General features: G+C 37.9%; 2 protein-coding genes across 2 annotated transcripts; one reads left to right on the top strand and one right to left on the bottom strand.

Moving 5' to 3' along the window:
• The first annotated feature begins 454 nt into the window (after window positions 1-454).
• LOC110721107 lies at window positions 455-2,331 on the top strand. The gene is made up of 4 exons (XM_021900234.1): window positions 455-898; window positions 1,000-1,389; window positions 1,489-1,680; window positions 1,822-2,331. The coding sequence occupies exons 1-4, from the start codon at window positions 455-457 to the stop codon at window positions 2,329-2,331; spliced, it is 1,536 nt and encodes a 511-aa protein (XP_021755926.1).
• Window positions 2,332-5,300: 2,969 nt separating this feature from the next.
• Window positions 5,301-14,991, bottom strand: LOC110721129 (DNA-directed RNA polymerase I subunit RPA12-like). The gene is made up of 6 exons (XM_021900257.1): window positions 14,669-14,991; window positions 13,505-13,630; window positions 12,593-12,633; window positions 5,983-6,066; window positions 5,834-5,893; window positions 5,301-5,736 (listed from the first exon to the last, which is right to left on the bottom strand). Exons 2-6 carry the CDS (start codon window positions 13,620-13,622, stop codon window positions 5,659-5,661), a joined length of 381 nt encoding a protein of 126 aa, XP_021755949.1. The 5' UTR covers window positions 13,623-13,630; window positions 14,669-14,991; the 3' UTR covers window positions 5,301-5,658.
• Window positions 14,992-22,890: the final 7,899 nt, after the last annotated feature.

The raw sequence follows: 22,890 nt of genomic DNA, 5'->3' as shown, positions 1-22,890 counted from the left end.
GAGAAGTGGTGTTCCAGAAAATTGTCTATGAATGGAAACCGATTAAATGCTCAGTTTGTACTGGTATGGGACACTCTGATGATCAATGTCCTAACCACAGAGTTCAGGCAAATTGGAGGAAGGAGAGGGTTGATAAGGCTGCTCCAAAGGAGGAGGAGACGAATGGAGGCCTGTTCAGAGAAACTCTGCTGGGGGTGGTGTTAAAATAGGTTTAGTGATCTTGAGAAGGATGAGGCTGAAGATGTTACTAGTGAAGAGGGTAATGTGGATGATAACAAGAGTAATATTAGTAATAACTTGGCATTAATTACCAATGGAAAAGTGATGTATGGTGATATGGGAAAAGGGCAACTTTGTTCATCTCTCTATGGATAAAATAGGCTTTTAGAATGTTAGGGGTATAAATAAACCTAGTAAGTTGTGTGATGTCCTATGGTTCATTAGACACCACAATATGGGTTTGTTTGGCCTCTTGGAAACGAATGTTAAAGTGCAGAAGTTTGGGAAGGTGTTTGAGAATTTTGGTCAGGACTGGTCTGTTATTACAAACCACTCTTTTCATAAGGCTGGTAGAATTTGGATTGTATGGTTTCCTAGCATGTTTACTATCTCTAGTTGTATAATGGATGCCCAATTTATCCATGTACATGTGGCTCATAATGCTTTGAGGAAGCAATTTTGGTTGACAATGGTCTATGGCTTGAATACTGCAAGAGAGAGAGAGGCCTTGTGGCAACAGATTGCTCAGATTGCCCCTCCTGGTGATGATCCTTGGATCCTATGTGGAGACTTTAATAATATCCTTAATCTTGAGGATAGGATTGCGTCTCAATGTACTCTAGCTGAAGTGGAGCAATTTAGGCATTGTTTGAGAAGTAATAATCTCACTGATTTCAATGTAGGTGGCATGTTTTTTACTTGGACTAATAAGCAGGAAGGGGTGGATAGAGTTTGCTCGAAAATTCATTTCCTTATTTTACTACTGAGTTTCTGCCATAGGGTCTTATGGACCATACTCCATGTTGTATGAGACTGGATGGTAAAGCTGGGAATGTAAGGAAACCTTTCAGGTTTTTTAATATGCGGACAGGTGCAATTTTTTTAGGAATTGTTAAAGATGCTTGGGATGTACCTGTTCAGGGGACTTCTACGTTCAGGGTAGTTCAAAAACTGAAGGCTATTAAACAAAAGATGAGGCTCTTGAATCTGAGCCATTTTTCTTGTGTTGAAGGTAAGGATATTGCTGCTGAAAAGGCTTTGTGTGATATCCAGAAGAAGCTCAACTCTGACCTTACAAATGATGAATTGTTGAAACAAGAGCATGAGACTAGATTGGCTTACAATGAGGCCCATACAGGTAGATATCTTTTCCTCAAACAGAAGGCAAAGGTTCACTGGTAAAGGAGGGTGACTTAAAATCTAGTTATTCCATTCTTGTATAAAAAAAAAAGAAGATCCTTAAATAGGATTTGTAGTATCCAAGATCAGGATGGGGTGCTTGTGACTGATCCTGATAAGATTGCAGGTTCTTTTATCTCTTATTATAAGGGATTTCTTGGTACTGATGCTGGAAAGGCTAGACAGATCCACATGTCTGTTATTCATGAGGGTCCTGTGCTTACTGAGGCTCAGAGAGCTAATATTTGTAGACCCTTCACAAAAGGTGATGTTAAGAATGTTGTCTGAAGCATTGAGGAGGATAAGTCGCCTGGTCCAGATGGGTTTACTAGCAGATTTTTCAAAAGTGCTTGGGAGATTGTTAAAGGTGATGTGTGTTAGGCTATTTTATCTTTCTTTAACCACGGAAAATTGCTTAAGCAGATGAATACTACATCTCTGACTTTGATTCCTAAAGTTGCTAATGTTGTTACTATGACCCAGTTTTGGCCTATTGCTTGTTGCAATGTGATATATAAGATCCTGTCAAAATTGTTGTGCTCCAGACTCAAGGAGGTTCTGCATGGAATTATCAGTGAGGAACAGGGTGCCTTTGTTTCTGGCAGGGCTATTCTTGACAATATTATGTTGTGTCAAGATCTTCTGAAGGATTATAAGTATCAAAGGAAGCCTCCTAGGTGTACAATCAAAGTGGATATCAGGAAAGCTTATGTCACTATCAAATGGCCTTTCATTGAAAGAATGCTTACTGCTCTTGGTTTTCCTAGTAAGTTTGTAAATTGGATTATGGCTTGTGTTTCTTCCCCTTCTTTCTCTCTTATGATCAATGGAGGAATTCATGGTTTATTTAAGGGAGCTAGGGGAATCAGACAAGGAGACCCCCTTCTCCCTTACTGTTTGTGGTGTGCATGGAATATCTCACTAGACTTTTGAAAAAGGTGGGGCAGAAATCTGATTTCAAATATCACCATAGATGCAGGAGTATGAAGTTGAATCATTTGGTGTTTGGTGATGATTTGATGTTACTATAGAATTAGAAAGGAACGCGTCTCACGTGCACCTCCCCTAAAAAAGCCCCGAATCAATTTCCATAATTTAATAAAAAACAACCCCCTCTCAACGGCTGATCGACAAGCCATCGGCGATCTAAGTGGGTCGGTCTTGCTCCACAGTCGCCGGCAAGCCCCTTTCCGTCAAGTCGTGTTAGGTGATTTCATAGTTCTAGCTAGTGGTGCTTGGGCCTGGTCTTCGCCTCTTTCGGGGACGTGTTCGCTTGTGGTGGTTCTCCGATCACCGCTCTGTTCTTTTTTAGTTTGTGGGTCCGCCTAGTCAGGTTGTGTTAGGAGGTTTCAAGATCCTAACCGCTGCTTGGGTCTGCTCCTCGCCTTTTGCTCATGGACGAGGTCGCTAGTGGAAGTCTTTTGTTCACCATTTATGTTGTTTATTTTTTTTTTCAGTTTGTGGGTCTCCTGCTTTTCTATTTATTAATCTTAAGCAAGGGTTTCATATTTTTCCGCTTTGATCAGCCCTCCTACTCTTTTGTGGTGAAATGGTATGCCATAAATTACTTATGCTCTTATACTCACTCACTTGAATGATGATTATGACGAAAGTAATGTTAATTTTGCTACTAATAATTGTCCCCAGAACATCTATAATTGAGCTAAGATCTTGAAAGATGAGGGTAATATCTATTTAAAGAAGGTGAGTTTGTTGGTGATGGAGCTAAGTATGATAGAGGGCTGAAATTTCTATGCTTTGGTTTGCCAAGGAATGGGGATGATAATCTTATGCTATGGAATCTTGCTATTTTTTCTAAAGTTAAATCTTACAGCTTGAGCTCTAAAGGTCCATGACTATGAACAAACTAAGGAGATTTACTCCTTAGTCATCATGCTTGATAGTAGTAATGTCAAAGCACTTTTTATAGAAGGGCCTTAGCAGAAATCAAGCTTCATCAACTAGAAGAGGCTTATGAGGACCTTGGCAAGGCAACCAAGATTGAGCCTAATAACTAGGACATTATCCGTGAGCTGGATAAAAGGAAGGGCCTAAGTTGCAAGGCTAGCAAGATCAATTGCAAGAGGAGTACTGAGGAATTTGTTCTAACTCACTCCAACTACAATAAAAAAGGGAAAAAACAGTGAGTCGCCAGCTATCCCAGTGTGTAACCGATCACCTTGTACAGATGATCAGAGTGGTGTTACAAGCCCATCCGTCACTAATTTTGCTTGTGACATGGTAGTAGAGAGAACTATCCCCACTCACAATGCTTAAGCTTCTTTGAAAATGAGGAAGAAGGATCAAATAACTCTTTAAACAATCGGCAATCAAGACATGCAAAGGACACGGGACCAGGGAAAACCCATGTTTTCTCCAATGGAATGAAAAGAAGTCGGTCCCTAAAGATTTCTTAATTATCTTTCTCGAAACTCATGCAAGGGAAGACTAAGTTTCTTCAACAATTCAGCTGACTCATGATCGAATGATTGTACGAATGAAGGACAAGACTACACGCATTCTAATATTTACAAGGCAATGGACCCCAAAGGTCCAAAAACCTCGTCCATGCCTACTAGGATAGTGAGTTCAATTGAGAGGAGACACGACAAAAAGACTTGAAAGAAAAAGGTCAATATCTCTCCTGAAAATTTGAAGTGGTCAACCATATTGTTGGGTTTGGTAAGCCTAGCAATACTGCTGTTTAGAACAAAAATGAGCCTACTTCTCCATGTCTAGCTGATAATAGCAATGAAGGTTCAAGCATTGAGGAGGGGACTGAAGTTCCTACGAAAGACTATCCTACCACTGACATTGCTGAAATGGAATCGAAGATGACCCCATGGCTCTTGAACCCGACCAAGTGCAATCTTTTCCTTCACCCTCTACTTTCATGTTTTCTGTCAAGATAAGGAAGCATGGAAGGCCACACATGTCAAGGGCAAAGAACAAGAAAGGTAAAATGTATATCAGGTATCGTTTTTGCAAGTCTAAGAAACGTAAATGAACAAGTTTGGAGCATCTTCAGACTAGTATTAGTGATGGAATTTGTCAATCTCCTTATATATTTTGCCAAGTAGGTCATGTTTGTTGTACCTTGTACCCCCAATCCCCGGATTAGCTTTTGTGTTAGTATAGTTAAGAATGTTAAACTCTCTCCTTGTGTTAAATGTAGTCTCGTGTCGGAGCTAGTTTTCTTTTTACAGTTTGTCAAATAAAAAAATAAAAAAAGAAAAAAAAAATCCTCATAGAATACTAACCATCAAAGGGATGCAGAAATAGAGGAGTTTGAATATCTATATTTGTATTTTGACATTTTAATATAGTTTCAGCTAAAAGATACGATCTTTGAGGGCAACAAAATTGAACTTTGGGTCTAAGGAGGGGATTGATAATTTAAAGAAGAAATAACAAACTTACTAAATTTCTCTCTTTTCATTTTGCAAAGGCAAGCCTAGCTAGAAGTAGTAAAATATGAACAATGTTTATTATATCTTCCGTTCTTTTTTACTTAACATGTTTCTTTTATCACGCTTGCCAATGCAAAACTTGGACGATCAATAACTTTAATTCTCCGTAAGTAAAAAGTATAAAAGTAATACATTATAATAGTACTTATTGAAACGAATTTAAAAAGATCCAACATAAATATGTTTTTTCTTACATATTATTCACAAAAGACGGTCAAAGAAGGGGTGGTGAATAGTTTAAAAGTCAAAGCAAGTCAAGTAAAAAAAAAAAAACCGGAGGAAGTATCAATTCATCATAAACCCAAGCAAGAGTGCTCAATTAAGGGTGATTTGGAGAAGAAATTCCCATAACGCTTATGAGTCTAGAACACCTCTAGTCAACTGGTAATCTGGTACTTAGCAACCATATGCTACACTATTTTGGAATTACGGTTAAAGATGTAAAAACATGGAAAAATCAGAAAATGTAATAGTACATAAACTAGCTGTTGCACAATGTTCCGAACTTGCTGCGGAAGGTTACAACCCATGTGCCAAACTGATCGAGCCAGTCGGTCACATAGCCACAAGAATACGAAGTACACAAACAGTATAAATCGCAAGGTAAAACACAAATCCAAATTAACAATGGAAAAAAAAAAAACTAAAACAAATTAACAAACCACCCTCTTTAACAATTAACTAGTTACTTTTTCAAGCAAAATTACCAAATAATGGCTCCAAGAAGACAACCAACAATGTAGCTTCCAAAATATACCCCCATCTTACCAAAACAGAAAAAATAAAACAGCTAAGAGTTCTCCTTCCATCGGTGTCGACATGAAGGGCACTCGTAGAAATTAGTCTGTCCTTCATCTGCTGATCTCGTCTGTAGACAGTGAATTTCAGCACTCAGATGAGCAATCAAGTCAAAACATAAAAGCTGTATAGGAGCAATACATGAGTAAACATGTTTTAGAGCTTACTTGTCTTGAATCAACCAGCTCAACAGGGCTGCGTCCACACTTTTCACAGGGCTGGTTAATCTGCAAGGAAAATCATGCAGATACAGAGATCAGAACACATTCCAGAAATATTGACAGGTCTTCATCTCTGTCTCACTAGCTCCACTTACCTCTTGTCTTTGCACTTTCACGTCACCGGACATTACTCCATCAACCTTCACGAATGGCTCCATTTGTAATGCCCTTCTAATATCCTACAAGATTTACCCAGGGAAGTGTCAGCTAAACCCAAATAAATCAAGTAAACAAGTTTAATCAATTGAACATTCCATAGCCTTGTAGAAAGCTTGTTTCAACCAAGGGTCCCAAGAAAAGTGAATATGAAAGAATAAATCTTTAGTTTTTTTGGCAAAAGAGAGGGGGTGGGGTGTAGTCTTTTTAGAATTATTTCAAGTGTTCTAAACTTCTAATCATATACACAACAAACCCTAAAAGATACAACAAAGACAAGAAAACTACCAATTCGAGCTATTTTGAAAAGGTACCCTTTAAACTCAGAATTAACGCTTGCAAAAGTTCTAGCATATAAAAGGAAGACTCACCCACTATATTACAGAATTGCCCAGAAGAAGGCAGCGTAGAAATGAAGAGCTCCCTCTGATTTTACAAACTTAAAACCCTTTTTTCTATGGTTATAAAGACACCAGCTTGAAAAACTTAATTTTGCACTGGGAATCATGTTGCAGTAGATAATTATACCAGTTCAAGCGACTACTGACCAGGTCTAAAGAGGCCCTAAACATACACAGTTTTTACCTAGGCAGCAACAGCATATTTCTTCCGAGGATGTCATTCTTTTGCATCAGAGACAGAAGTTTCTAACATGTTACAAACTTACAATACTATCACCAGTCAGCTCAGCAATCTGTGGAACAAAAACAATGTTCTCAAGACTGTACAACTAGTCATTGCTCTCAGTCTTCCCACCACATTGTACATGTTAACAACATTCTATAAACAAAACAAAAAAATTGTGCCAGAACGGGCCTAAAAAGGACACTTTTTGATGTTGCAAGGCAGATTATGTTATATTGCATGCTTGGCACCACAAAGTACTGAGCTGTATATTGTCTTAACTCTCACTAGTTTACTACTTTACTGCAGCATGAGAAGGGTAGTAGAGATACAATTCTGAAAGTGAGTATAAAAGATCAACAGCATTCTAAATTAACCATCATAAAATGATATACCTGTAGTAAATATTACAGTCCTAGTAAAATGGGCTAGATCCTCATAAGAGAACTTGTTTGGTATTCAAATCTAGGAGCCCTGTCCAATTCCTATGATAAGAATTATTGTTTAATCACAGGTACATAAAGCACGTGGACTAGAAGTCATCAAGAGAACCTACAGCTTCAGACAGTTCAAACATAAGTGATTAATGTACAGCAATGCCTCCCTGGGCTATACCCATATTAACCATATAAGCACATTTGTTGTTGGTTTGTAAGAAGAATGGAATTTGACACAGTGCACTAGAATTCTTTAAAATGCCCTAGTGATAGTACGATGTCTACTACAAGAGGGGGGGTGAATTGTAGTATATAAAGAAACGTGAACTTTTTGCGGAATTAAACAATGTAAGAAAAGAGAGAACACATGATATAGGCTTTTCGAATATCTTCATTATGTAAAGACTCTTTTACAAAGGTGAAACTTCTGCCTACACTCAAGTTCCTCTAGGAACTCAAGTATCCCAGCTACGGTCCCTCTACCGCAGCTTAACTCTCTTATATGATTCGACTCTGAATCACTTACAACTCTTTAACAGACTCACTCAAGTTTCTAAGTTACAATTCTCTCAGACCCCAATCCCAATTACAAAAGTAATTACAGACTTTCCTAATGCACTAGAGAAGATTAAGGCAGGAAGGAACTCAGCTCTAGACAGTAAATATTTTATGAAAACTTAAGCTCCGAAAACTGAATATTTTTCCACCCAAAAATCAGAGTTCGTTGCAAGCCTTTTATAGAGAGATGGAAAGCATCAATCTTGTTTCCCACTCATCCCATGATCCACGTTCACCTTAACCTTGGAAGTTAATGAACGTTGATCAAAGAGTGGGAAGTAAGATCCCCTGACTTTCCTCTCAAGCTTTTAACGTGCATCATAAACAACTATTACTTGGTCAAAAATAAAATCAGTTAAAAAGATTTTATTGTTTTTGAAAGATAAAAATTTTAAATAATTATTTAATTAAAAATAACAAACTTATCTTTTAATTAAACAATTATTTATTTACTTACAAAAATATATCTTATTTAAAAACTGATTTTACTTTATCTTTTATTAAGGAATAAAACTGATTTTATATTTACGTTAAAACATTTAATTCCTAACTGAGTTCCTCTCTACACATAAAGACTCTAGTGCTTAGAGAGAATTCTAAGTACTGGAGCTTGCTCTTCTTCTTGAAAGCTTGCATATGAATATCAAGACTTCCAATTCCTTTGCTCCTACTCCGGAACAGTTTGTTAACACCTGAATCTTTTCGTTCTACCAAGACTATCAAACATCATTAGTCAAAGTTTGTCTATTTTGTCAATCATCAAAATATTAAGAGGGTCAACAATATTCCCCCTTTTTTATGATGACAAACAAGACAAACTCGGTAAGCAAAATAGTCATCCAAGCACTCAAAATAATAAACTAAAAATAAAATTAAACAAGAACAAAGTAACAATCTGCATCATTCATGAAAATGTGAATTGAATGAAATATTTTTACCTTGATTTGAATGATGACTTGAATGAAACTGGTTTGACGTGGTCTTGGCTAAGTTTGTCCTCCTTTTCCCCCTTTTGGCATTATCAAAATAAAAGACAGAGCACAAGCTATACATAGTACTACGCTACAGAGGGGGTAGTAAATCCGAATGCAGGAATGATTAAGCATGCGCACATAGAAAGTATGCAACCAACATGTAATACCAATTAGCAAGACAAACAGAGCCAGTTCCAAAAATTACAAACCGAAAAGAAAAATAGTTCAAAATAAACTAGAAAATGAAAAAAAAAAACTGAATCAATGTGCAACATGGATTGCAAAATAGGCTAAGTGAATTAGGCTTGGCAGGGGGTTTTGTTAAGGCTTCACCAGCATCCTCCTTGATGGTATCTAGGATGGTTTGATGGCTATGCTGCACTTAAGTCTTGAAGGTTTGAACAGTGGAATCCATATGAGCTATCAACCGATCCTCCAGATCAACTACATGATCATGAAGAGCTTGGGCTGTGAGTTGCTCCAAACCTGCCATAATAGCAGAAGTGGTGTCCCTAAATTCTTGGTGAAAGGTTTGAACATCAGAGGGACTAGGGCGTGGGGTGAAGGCTGCAAAGCCGAAGGTGGAAGGGAAAGATGCAGGCTGTGGTTGAGAAGGTGATGGAGTTCTTAGGAACAAGAGAAGGAGTTCCTTCAGATATAGGAACTTTTGTAGTTTCAGCATCCAAATCAATGTGAATTGGAGAGGTAGGCTTAGGTTTCTGTTTGGTTGCAATCTTGCTGCTCTTCCTCCTAACTCTCGTGCCTCAAACCCTCCAACGAGGTGGACTCCCCTCCTCCTCATCACTTAATGCAGTTGTACTCTTCTCTTCCTCTCTCTCACCTTGTGCCTCTACATATTTCCCCTCACTCAGTACTATATCCCCTTCATGATCCCCTGCTCCTTCACCTTCTTCCCCCTCACTGTCAGATTCAGATTCAGATTCAGCTTCAGATTCCGATTGAACACCGGAGGCAACGCAAGTTTTCCCATTGACTACTTTCAGGTTTAATTTCAACAAGGATTTTCATGAAGAATGCTTTCGGGTTTCACATTGATTTGAAAACTTGTTTCTGAAGAACTCCTTCTCCTGTTCCTAAAGGAACTCCATCACCTTCTCAACCACAGCCTGCATCTTTCCCATCCACCTTCGGCTTTGCAGCCTTCACCCCACGCCCTAGTCCCTCTGATGTTCAAACCTTTCACCAAGAATTCAGGGACACCACCTCTGCTATTATGGCAGGTTTGGAGCAACTCACAGCCAAGGTTACAGCTCTTCATGATCATGTAGTTGCTCTGGAGGATCGATTGATAGTTCATATGGATTCCACTGTTCAAACCTTCAAGACTGAAGTGCAGCAGAGCCATCAAACCATCCTAGACACCATCAAGGACGTCAAATTTGAAGAAGTAACAGAGGAGGACGCTGGTGAAGCCTTAACAAAACCCCCTGCCAAGCCTAATTCACTTAGCCTATTTTGCAATCCATGTTGCACATTGATTCAGTTTTTTTTTTTTCATTTTCTAGTTTATTTTGAACTATTTTTCTTTTCGGTTTGTAATTTTTGGAACTGGCTCTGTTTGTCTTGCTAATTGGTATTACATGTTGGTTGCATACTTTCTATGTGCGCATGCTTAATCATTCCTGCATTCGGATTTACTACCCCCTCTGTAGCGTAGTACTATGTATAGCTTGTGCTCTGTCTTTTATTTTGATAATGCCAAAAGGGGGAAAAGGAGGACAAACTTAGCCAAGACCACGTCAAACCAGTTTCATTCAAGTCATCATTCAAATCAAGGTAAAAATATTTCATTCAATTCACATTTTCATGAATGATGCAGATTGTTACTTTGTTCTTGTTTAATTTTATTTTTAGTTTATTATTTTGAGTGCTTGGATGACTATTTTGCTTACCGAGTTTGTCTTGTTTGTCATCATAAAAAAGGGGGAATATTGTTGACCCTCTTAATATTTTGATGATTGACAAAATAGACAAACTTTGACTAATGATGTTTGATAGTCTTGGTAGAACGAAAAGATTCAGGTGTTAACAAACTGTTCCGGAGTAGGAGCAAAGGAATTGGAAGTCTTGATATTCATATGCAAGCTTTCAAGAAGAAGAGCAAGCTCCAGTACTTAGAATTCTCTCTAAGCACTAGAGTCTTTATGTGTAGAGAGGAACTCAGTTAGGAATTAAATGTTTTAACGTAAATATAAAATCAGTTTTATTCCTTAATAAAAGATAAAGTAAAATCAGTTTTTAAATAAGATATATTTTTGTAAGTAAATAAATAATTGTTTAATTAAAAGATAAGTTTGTTATTTTTAATTAAATAATTATTTAAAATTTTTATCTTTCAAAAACAATAAAATCTTTTTAACTGATTTTATTTTTGACCAAGTAATAGTTGTTTATGATGCACGTTAAAAGCTTGAGAGGAAAGTCAGGGGATCTTACTTCCCACTCTTTGATCAACGTTCATTAACTTCCAAGGTTAAGGTGAACGTGGATCATGGGATGAGTGGGAAACAAGATTGATGCTTTCCATCTCTCTATAAAAGGCTTGCAACGAACTCTGATTTTTGGGTGGAAAAATATTCAGTTTTCGGAGCTTAAGTTTTCAAAGTATTTACTGTCTTACAGCGAGTTCCTTCCTGCCTTAATCTTCTCTAATGCATTAGGAAAGTCTGTAATTACTTTTGTAATTGGGATTGGGGTTTGAGAGACTTGAGTGAGTCTGTTACAAAGTTGTAAGTGATTCAGAGTCGAATCACTAAGAGAGTTAAGTTACGGTAGAGGAACCGTAGCTGGGATACTTGAGTTCCTAGAGGAACTTAAGTGTAGGCTGAATCTTCACATTTGTAAAAGAGTTTTTGCATAGTGAAGTAATTCGAAAAGCCTATCTCGTGTGTTCTGTCTTTTCATACTTTGTTTAATTCCGCATAAAGTTCACAAATTTTTAGTCTACAATTCACCCCCCCCCCTCTTGTAATAGACATCAAACTAACACCTGGTTTGTTTATGAGCTCCATAAGAGTATTTAGACACATACATGTACTGCTGTGCAACCCTTATCAACCAGGTAACCTTCGTCCTGGAAAGGATAGCACTAACATCCCAATCTGCCAATAACAATTGTCTACTTAATCTCTATGGACAACTAACTGATCATCAGAACCAATTAAGTTTCTCATAAACTATGTTTTAGTCAGTAATAGATAATCAACATATATTAAAGCTGATGACACATTACTTACATAGCTCACAAATAAACACTTGAATACGAGGTACACATGAAATAAAACAGAATCTAAGCTCAGATGAACATACAGCTAGCTCCTGCCATCTCTCAACTGTCACACGTGTGTACCCCAACTCAATAAGGGGAGTATATAGTACCTACCATCTTACTTCAAGACCAGGAAACATTTCAAGCAGAACAAAAATTCACAGCTCCTAACCACCAATTTTAAATATGTAGGTAATCATCTAGGGACTTTCTATCTTGGAAAGGCTTTGTTTGTTATGTGAACTACATGAGAGTATTTAGACGTATACACTTAGTGTCATCATCACAAACCTCGGATTGGTTTTAACTCTGTTAAGCACCTTGAGGAAGCCAAAATGGGGAAAGCATCTGTGCTGTCTTGCAGAACTACTTAAATGGAGGCATTCATTGAGATTTGGATGCTTCTTGATTCTTTTTAATTTTCTAATTTTGAGATTTTATTTTGCTATTCACTACAATAATATTTGAAGAAAATAGTCTTCGAAATTCATACAATCAGCTGAAATTTTACTATCAAGTAATATTGAAATACCAAACAAGACATCAGTGACAAGAATGTATAGAATTCATTGACCGTGTATTTCTAGCGATTAATGATAAGTTTTAAGCATTAGGTATAAAATAAGCCTCATGAAATAAGAAGGAAGACTGAGGAGAATAATCATACCTCTCCTGAAGCGGTATAACATGTTCCCTTTCCTTCAACCTCTGGAAATATCAGCCCACATCATAAATGCCACATTGTTAGGAGATCAAACATGAGCAAGAAAATTCATCATAATTACAGTAACAGTATCCATTGATGACTTAGTTCATAAACATAATCAAAGCAGTAGTACTTATATCATGCAATCTGGAAAATTTTACCAGTGAACATAAAGAAAATCAGAAAAATCTTCAGTTTCAGATAGTAAAAGGAAAGAGCTACACACACTACAAAACCACACCACAAGAGAAATATTGAAATTGTTAATAGAAATACATACTTTTTGAAAGTTCATTTAAATGAACTTAAAATTTTCCAGAAACCATAGAAATTGTCATATCAACAACAAAAATATTTTTTTCAAATGCTTATGAATTATATGAATCCACAAACTGATAATGCATCAATTAAGAAGAACTCAGAAAATGGTATACAATGTGCGCAAAAGAATTCAATAGATGCGAATGTCAAACAATTAAAATCCTATTGCATTCTATCTCTAACTAGGAAACCATCCTTCATATCAAATACAAACTTCCATATTTTAGCTTCAATGTCCACTAAGCACCTATCACGACATAATTCAAGCAATTCGAGACTAGTTAGAGATTCAGACCAAATATTGCACTAACACTTGCTAATTATACTAAAGTCAGATTCATCCTTGATCAATTACAAACTATCCCATATTTGCTTCCAAGTACATACAATCACATTCAACAATCTCCTTAAAAAACAATCCAAATAAATTATATAGTGCCTCGGCTCAGCTCGACTCAGTAACAGGAACACGAAAATTACTTCCCAATTATTCTAATTGAAAATACAGCAACATTATTCAGAACATAATAATATGAAGGCAGAAAGTAATACCTTTGAGGCTTTTCCTTGTACGGCATAAAGGGCACCGAGCATACCTAGTTGAATCCAATGACAACAACGTTCCACACGAGCCACAAAACAAAAAATCACGCCTTCTACTGTAATCCATACTAACCCCTGAGTAATACCCACCAACAAAAACATCAATTAATAACATAATTTTCATGTCCTCGAGACAGGGCAGGATGGGCGGCTGCTATGAGCCAGGAGAAAAGGTCCACTTTCATAGTTCTTTGCTAAATTGAAGGGTTAGATAAACAAAAGCCTGCAACACATTAGCAACCAAATTTGATTTAAATATCAAATTAGGCTCGAAAATTCACGTTAAATTCTTCTCGATTAAGTATATGAATAGAAACATTCTAGCCACTGGCGGATAAAGGATTTTATGGGTGCTATATCAGTGTCACCCATCGATCGTCACCCGTCTAAGGAGGAGGATTTTGTGGAGGGGGATGCATTTTGGGACTAAAGAAACTTGTTATATCACACAATTTTTTTGTTTCCTTTTCATTATGAAAATTAAGTCACAATTTCAATTAGATTAAACAATCAAATATTGTCAAAAATACCCAACTAATTATACAAGCATAAACTTTTATCTTGACACAAACCAAAGCTGAACTTTATTAATCAAGCAAAGGAATTAAATCATTACAAACTTCAGCATGCACTTCTTGTGGGTACTCATCAAGCCAAACCCGAAACCCCTCAAAACTACGACTCAAATTAACTAAGGAATGGCCAACATGGTTGCCCCTCCTTTTGACAAAAGTAAAAGACATACTCTGACAAGACTTGGCTAAAGAAAGAACATCCGTTAAATACTACCCATAGCAGTAGCCAGTAGGGGAGATGAATTATCAGTTTGCACAAGAAAACCTCGAAAATCAGCTTCCATAACAATTACAATGCCCAATATAATATCAATTTCTAATTAAAAAAAATCAGAAATGCCAAATTATACAACTTCCCATGAATTTGAAACCCTAATTATGTAGAACATGTAACAAATCATCAATTTCAACCAACACTAATTTGACAAATTAAATAACAAAAACAAATAATTTAAGCACAAAATGAACCCGACAACTCATGGAGAATAAGAAATTAAAACCTTAAAAATTCAACAATTAAATATGAGTAATGAGTTACCTGAATTTAAAAGGTGGAAAACTAGACGAACTGACAGAGGGCGGAGGGTGCTGCCAGCTGGGATGCGGTGGCTGAGCAGAGGAAGAGTAAAAGAGGAAGAGAGGAGCGTGAGAAAGAAGGGGAGACAGAGAAACAAAGGAGCGTGGGAGGAAGAGAGAAAGCTGCTTCAATGGATTATGGATGAGAGAAAGCTCACAAGCAGCTTCAATGGCGAATTCAGAGTGCCTCAATGGTAGAGACTAGAGAGACAGAGAGAGAGAGTAGTCGAGTACGCTGTACTCGTGAAAAGCACACTAGGTAAAACCTTCGTTGTAGAGGTGATCAAAAATTGGGTCGGGCCTTAATAATATATCTCGTGTCCAAATCCACAAAAAAGTAGCGGGCTTGTCGGATTAAAACGGGTTTTTCACGCTTTTTTGGGCCGGGCTTGGTTTTTAACTAAAAATGCATTTTTAGGCCTGCCCAAACCCGCCACATTTTTGGGACGGGCTAGCGGGCCGAGCCAATGTTGATCACCTCTACTTGTTGTTGTGTTTTTTTTTTGTTCTTTTTTTCTTTCGTGCAAATGACTGAATGAGCCACAGCTATATTATAATTTAGACCTGATCATGTCAAAACAGGCTCGACTTAGCCCGATTTTTTTACAGGCCTTAGGCTTTAGTTTTGGGAACGAAGTTGGGTCTGCCTGGTGTTTTGGGTAAAAATACCTAGGCCACGTGGCCCAATCAGAGGGTGACACGTGTCACCTTAGGAGAGGTTCAAAATGAACCAATCCTAGGCTGATACATGACACTCCCAATCAGTAGGGAAAAAGACGGCCTTCAGGACCCAATTCCCGAGAAAAGCCGCAAAACGGTGCATCCCCACAAATAGGTAGGGGCACATTTACCAATGTTCCTATAAATAGGGAGATTTACCCCACTTTGGGGACACGCTCATTTTTTATTACACAATCAATTCTCTCACATCGGAGAAAACACCTGATCTCGGGATCCGAAAAGATCTACTTTTACTTTCTGCACTTTCTATCTTACTTCGACTGGTTCTAACTTGATCGTCAGAGGAGGAACTCCGAACACCCGGAGCTTCCGTTGTTTTGCAGGTAAAGCCGGTAGGGAAATCAATCTTGGTGGCGTAACTCTCCCGAGGGACAAAAACCCCGAAACACCTGGCACAAAATATTTTTACTTTTTCGTTGACTTTGGACATGCAATTCTAAGCATTTTAGTTTTTTTTTTTGTTCGGGCCAAAAAAGCTCAAAAAACTAATGTGATTTTGAACCGAACCAAATCGCAAACTGAGCCGAATTAGAAATGCGGTGTGATTTTTTTTTCTTATGGTTCGATGTGGTTTGAGAAAAAAAAAATTTGCGGTTTGCGGTTTGGTTTCGGTTTCAAGACTTGAAAAACCGAAAAATAAAAATCCAAATCGAATTACGGCCCATATCCAAATTATAGCCTAGCCCAGTTTGGATTTCTACCCTTCGTATATAAAGCCTAAAAAAAATATAAATAAATATATAAATAAAAAAAAACCCTAATCTTTCATGCCTCTCTCACTCTCTTCTATTACTGACTCACTCCAGTACTCCGCTCTCACTCTCTCACTCCACCGTCAGCTACTCTTTTCTCACATTCACCCTCACGCGACCACCCTTGGCTACTCTTCGTCTCCTCTGACTCCTCGTCGGCTACTATTCTGCTAAGTTGCACCCTACTGCCAGTTGTTTTGAACTTTTGATGCATATCTTGCTATGTTGAATTGATGATTGGTTCGCTTTATGTTAATGAACAATTTCTTTTTGTTGAATTGTTGATTGGTTTGACCAATTTATAGGATGACTTAGTCACTATCATTACTTCATTAGAAATTAAAACTTGGTATTTCATATTTTGTTATTTCACATCAGTTTGCTTTATTTTTGGATTATCAAGCCCAAAAACAAATTTTGAGTAATTAGGGCCACAAAAATTGCAAATTAAGGCCCGAATCACCAACCCCAAAAAATTTAGTAAAAAAAAGAACATTAAGTAATAAAAAATAAACACGTAAAAAAAGGACATTTAGTATTAAAAAGTGAACTTGTAAAAATATATGATCATTTAGTATATTAAAAATGAACATGATTATATTATCATATATATAATCATAGAATTGTTCGACCGCGGCCTTAAAAAAAATAAATAAATTATGAACACGTAAAAAAAATGAACATTTACTAATAAAAAATAAACAGGTAAAAAAATGAACATCTAGTAATAAAAATTGAACACGTCAAAAAAAAAACATTTAGTACATTAAAATTGAACATTTATTATACAATAATCATAAAATAGCTAGACCATACCTAATAAAATGAACATTTCATAAAAATATATGGACTCATTAAATCAAATGAACATTTAGTATGAATAAATAAACACGTAAAAAAATGAACAAGTAAAAAACAATTATAAACATTTAGTATATATATTAAAAATGAAATGATTTTCATATATTCATATAGGTTCAAATTAATGAGAGTGAGGGGTAACTTAAGTGGTTAGAGCTCCCCTCCTGGTTCCAAGAGATTTTGGGATCGATTCTCATCACTCTCCCTTGTGGTTCTCTATAAAATATATGGGTTCAAACTCATTGTATTTAATTATTAACGAAAAACGAAGATAAAATAATCGTTAACATATGTTCATTTTTATGTACTAAATAATGTTTATTTTGTACTAAATGTTCAATTTTAAAACACTGCGTGTTCATTTTTAATTTTTAACAGAAATTATACAAAAGTTTGATTGTAAATATTTTAATTAACTCTAAAAATATGAATATCCACTTTAATTTAACCTTGTTTCATCATAGAGACAATAATTATCGATCTATAACATGACAGATTGGAAATCACAAATGCAAAATTGTAGAAATCAATGATTTTATAACATTCACCTATTTATTAAAAAAAAAAAAGTATCCAATTTATTGGGAAAACGGGGCCCTTCCATCTCACATTTGTTTTTTGCGGATGACGCACTCTTATTTTTCAAAGCGACGGATCAAAGTTGCATGGCCATTTCTGGCATACTCAACAGGTTTTGCATGGTCTCGGGTCAGCAGCTGAACCTTGGAAAGTCACATTGCAAGGTCAGTCCCAATACCCCAGTTCAGATCCATAATGGATTTAGATCAAGATTGGAGATGGATCAGGTTAATCAATTTGGTGTCCATTTGGGGGTTCCTATTGATTTAATGGGGGCGTAAAGGGGCGTCCTTTCAATTCATCATTGATAACATTCGTAAAAGAATCTCTGGGTGGAATGCGGTTCCTCTCTCTCAACCTCAAAAGATCATTTTGATCAATTTTGTTCTCATCGCTATTGCATCCCATGTGGTAAGTTGTTTTGAGATGCCTGCTGATATTTTAAACAAAGTTGACTCTTTACTAGCAAGGTCCCTTTGGGCAAACAAAGAACAGCGGGGGATGCACTGGGTAAGCAAAGATAGAGTCAACCTTCCAAAAGGAATGGGGGCTTTAGGGGTCCGAAGCCTGGGTTGTTTCAATGAGGCTTTACTTATGAAGCAGGCATAGAGATTATATCAAAATCCACAATTATTACTGGCTAAGATCTGTTCAGCAAGGTTTCATTCTCCGCTCTTAAGAGGAACTCAGGTAAGAGTGACAAATAGGAATTTCTCTTGGGGAATGCGGGGTTTCGCTAGAGCCAGGAATAACCTTCTTGGGGGTTGTGGTTGGAAGGTGGGGAATGGAAAGTCTATATTGGCAGGAAAAGACAGGTGGATGGCAGGGGAGGTACCGGTTTTTAATTCCAACATCATGCTCCGTCAGGCAAAAACTTGGAGGGTGAGTCATTTTTTGGACCCTAAAGCTCATGGTTGGAACCAGGCATGGCTAGTCGCTGCTTTCGAGCCTGGTAGGCGTGTCGCATACCTATCAAAAATAACCTAACAGACCAATACTAATGTAGACTGGCAAGTAAGGGTCGGATCCCAAGAGACTAAGGTTCAAAAATAATTAAATAGACTCGAATCTTTACTAAGCAAAAATCAAGTATAATCGATAACTAAGGGTCTAAAATATAGGAAAAATTCGAAAATAAACTAATTAAGATGATTAAATCAAGCAATTAAAAACATCCAAGATCTAGCTTCACCACAACTATTATCGATGCAATTGTAATTCTACCCTTAACATACAATTTCAATCGAACGGGGAAAAGTAAACCCTAATAATTACCAAGGTTCTCTCTCGAGTATCAATGGCTTCCCTAACATACAATCAATCCTATTCTCATGGTATCATGCATATTAAAGACATTAAACACGTTACTCTAACTTCCCAATTATCAAACACAACTACTCTCGTGTTATGAATCAAACCCTAAATTAATTTATTCAAATCCGTTCAAACCCAACTCTCGTTGTGATAAAAACAATGGAATAATCGCAATACTATAGTTACGTCTAACCTAGCATTGGCATAATCACAATCAAATTAGCAATTCAATTGTTAAAGTTGTTAAAGAATTTAAAGATTTAATTCATGCATCAATAATATTTGGGCTACACTAGATCTTGAATTAAAGAATCTACTCACATATGATTAAAGAAACAAAAACAATAATAAATAATGAAAACATAATTAAATAACAAAGGATGAAAAATAAATACCAAATCTTGAATAAAAATTGAAAGTAGAAAGCTTGAATCTTGAATCTTGAATTACAAAAACTTAGAAAAATAATAATGGAGAACTAGTTCTTAATAATAGGAATTGAAAAATAATATAAACTTAATGAATATCCAAGAAAACAAGGCTAAAAAGTATTTATATAAGCCTAAAAAGATAAGAAAATCGGCCAAGCCTTGGCGCACAAGAATCCCAGGAGGCACGGACGTGCCCCTTGCTAGGAACGGACGTGCCTCTGGGCGTAGCAAAATTCATCTAGCTTCTGTCTTCCAGGCACGGACGTGCCTGATGCTGGGCACGGACGTGCCTGCTCTGCTGCGCGTATCACTCATCTTAAATCAGTCATAACTTCATATCCGGAGCTCCGTTTGAGGCGTGTAATATATCGTTGGAAAGGTCTTCAAGTCTAATTTCCAATAAAATTTGAATCACTCCATTATCATTTGTATATCAAAAGTTATGAGCATAATAGTGAAAAGGTATCATATTTGTCAAGTATTTCATCAACGTTTTGCTTCATTTTCACTCAATTAGCTCCGTTAATCCTGAAATACATCAAAAACAACAAAAATACCCATAAAAGCATCGAATCATCGAAACTAAAACAAATTACACCAAAATGGACTAAAACACTCGACTAAGCTAATAAAACCAACTAAAAACAAGCTAAATAATATACACAAAACACGACTTATCAGAGCCTAAGGATGCGTCGGTAATTTCAAGCTTGGAATTACCGGTTCACGGTGAGGAAGACTACATGTTCTGGAATTTTCACAAGTCATGAAGATTCACAGTAAAGACGGGGTATGCTTTCCTTAAACGTTCTTCTATGGACTCGAGGGCTGTGGTACAGGAGCATATTTTTAAGTCCCTTTGGTCCCTCCCCATTCTGCTAAAACTAAAGTGGAAACTTTTTATATGGAAACTTCTCTGGAATGGAATTGCTATTAAAGCTAATTTGGGGAGAAGGGGACTTGACATTTCTGTGGATTGCGACCTTTGTGGATCGTAGGAGGAGGATCTACAACATCTGTTCAGGTTTTGCACAACTTCTTAGGATGTTTAGTGAAAGAAATGGTGTCCTTCCAACAAGTGTATTATTTTGATAGAGGGTTCAGAATTATTACAGAGCTAATTCTTCAGTAAGGTCAAGTGATCGGAATGCCTAGGTGGAGGCCACTTCCGATCAGTAATATTAAGGCACAATTAATATTACAGCTTAATCATAATTGAACCCTTCGGGTCGAACCCAATCGAACAACCGATCCGAGACAACGAATTAATCCGAAGGATTCAATGAGTTGTCGGAGTTTTACGAACACAGACGTCGGATATCGAGCCTAGGGCGTCGAGACCGAGCGTCGAAAAATCACAAGCAACAAGTGCAAACATAGTCGTAGCACCACATTGGTCTAGCCATGTGGATGCTAGGCTAGCTCGAGCTAGCATACACCTAGCATGGCTAAGTGCAAGCCTAGACACACTAGGTGTGCTAGGTGCACCATCGCTAGCACTAGGTGCTAGCATGCGTGCGTGCTTAGCATGGCAACACCATCGTTAGCACCGAGTGTTGGCATGTGTGTATGCCTTGCATCGCAGCAGCATGCGTGTGTGCCTTTGCATGGCAGCACCAAGAAGCACGCTGTGCTCCGCAATGCACATGTGCATGGCCTAGGCGCCAGCACAATGCTAGCCAACGCCCAGCAGTGCCCAGCAGCCAAGCATGCATGTGCGAGTGCCGGGGCCAGCAGCTTGCGAGGCAATGCGCAGCATGCGTGGCTCGCTAGCAGCACGTATGCTGGCTGTGCGAGAGGGCAGTGCGTGCTGGCCAGCAAGCAACAACAGCGAAGGGGGCCTCGCCCAGCGCCTAGCAGCCAGCAGCATGCGTGGCTCGCTAGCAGCACGCATGTGCTGGCTGTGCTGGCTAGTGCATGCTATGCGTGCTAGCCATGCCAGCTGGTGCGTGCTGGCGTGCTAGCTGGCAGCTAGCCTAGCTACCTAGCTTGGTGCCGGTTTGTGAGAGGTGGGGACCAATGCTTGGAGCATGCCTTGGGGAGCAAGGCAATGGTCCCCCCCCACCCCATGGACATGGTCCTCACTCAAACCTCTCTACCCTTTTGCCACTTGTTGCATGGTGATTGCTTTGATTAATTGTTTAATTTAGAATTAATTAAATTATCACATTTACCCATTCTCCCACATTGGTGGGAGATTGAAATTTAAGGGTTCATTTCCCTATAAATACCAAGGCTTTGGCATTTGGGAAAGAAAACAATTGAGTAGAACTATATAGGCATCTCCATTGGTTAGAATACCTTAAGTTCGTAAAACTCCAAAGTTTATATTTTGCTCGGGTCCCGACTAACCTTCGGGACTTAGGACGATCGGGTCGGGTTCGAGGGTACGAACCGTTGGAGGCCTTGCATTTGCGAGATTGAAGTAAGAGCTCTTTTAGCGAGCGAAGCACGCGTCTAGGGTATAATTCTTTATTCCTTCTTCTTTTAATTATGTATTAATTATATTTGCATGCTTTAATTGCTTTAGTTATCGGGGCGGGTCTTGGGGGGGTTTCTTTCCGCGTAGTGAGGGTCACTACGAAACCCTACATTTAGAGGGGTAGAATTTTACATATCCACTCAGAAGCTAACGTGGATCAATCTTTTCATGATTGGACTCTGTATTATATCCGCCTATTTTTAGGCCAAGATGGTCACAATGGTTAAAGGACTACTTTTTTTTATCGCAACCTTGTGGGGTTTGTGGATAGCAAGGAATAACAGGGTTTTCAGATCCTCAACTCTGTCTGACCTGTCAACGCCAGCGCTAATTTCTAAGGGTTTACGCCAGCAGCGTTTGTTCTATAAGAAACTTGAGGATAGCCTGAGATCTTTACACCCACCAGAAATGGTTGCAGACTACCCGCTAGGGTTTATGCGAGTTGTCCTTTGTGATAGTGGGATGAGTGTGTTGCCTACAGTGATTCTGGTTGATGGTTCTTGGCATAAGCACCCTTATAGGTCAAGGATGGGATGGTGCATGGAGAATGGTGTTCAAGGGGATCAAGGGCTACTATTGGGGAGAGCTAGAAACGGTTTGGCTCAATCGGCTCTACATGCGGAGATGAACGCTTGTCTACAAGGTCTCCAATGGGCTCCGACAAGGTCCTTGCTAGCAATACGAACTCTTCGTCTATGATCTACTACTGCGGGATACACAGGTGAGTGATATTGGTCTTCGTTGGACAGCCAATCGAATTCGACAGCTGAGCACAAGTTTTGATTGGTGTTGTGTCCATAAGGTTCAACAGGACTTGGTAAAGAAAGCTCATGACCTAGCTACTATAGCCAGCAGTAGTCTTTCGTCTTTTAATAATTATATGTAATCTGTTTAAGCTTATAATGTCCAAAAAAAAAAAACAAATCTTAGGTGTTGTTTGGTTGGAGGTAAATAATATGGGAAATTCTATTTCCTAGGGAATGGAAAAATCATGTGTTGTTTGGTTGACACAAATTTATCAAAG

This window comes from Chenopodium quinoa, unplaced genomic scaffold (genome assembly GCF_001683475.1).
Source record: "Chenopodium quinoa cultivar QQ74 unplaced genomic scaffold, ASM168347v1, whole genome shotgun sequence".
In the NCBI taxonomy this organism is placed as follows: domain Eukaryota; kingdom Viridiplantae; phylum Streptophyta; class Magnoliopsida; order Caryophyllales; family Amaranthaceae; genus Chenopodium; species Chenopodium quinoa.
Note: the sequence above shows the minus strand (reverse complement) of the source record. Positions and strands in the feature narration are given on the sequence as shown.

Coding starts and splice junctions, on each gene's coding strand:
- LOC110721107 (XM_021900234.1), top strand. CDS start 455: ATGGGTTTGTTTGGCCTCTTGGAAACGAATGTTAAAGTGCAGAAGTTT. Junction 899..999: donor ATAATCTCACTGATTTCAAT/GTAGGTGGCATG, acceptor TTTCTGCCATAG/GGTCTTATGGACCATACTCC. Junction 1,390..1,488: donor TCCTCAAACAGAAGGCAAAG/GTTCACTGGTAA, acceptor ATCCAAGATCAG/GATGGGGTGCTTGTGACTGA.
- LOC110721129 (XM_021900257.1), bottom strand. CDS start 13,622: ATGGATTACAGTAGAAGGCGTGATTTTTTGTTTTGTGGCTCGTGTGGA. Junction 12,634..13,504: donor TACAAGGAAAAGCCTCAAAG/GTATTACTTTCT, acceptor TGATATTTCCAG/AGGTTGAAGGAAAGGGAACA. Junction 5,737..5,833: donor AGCTGGTTGATTCAAGACAA/GTAAGCTCTAAA, acceptor CACTGTCTACAG/ACGAGATCAGCAGATGAAGG.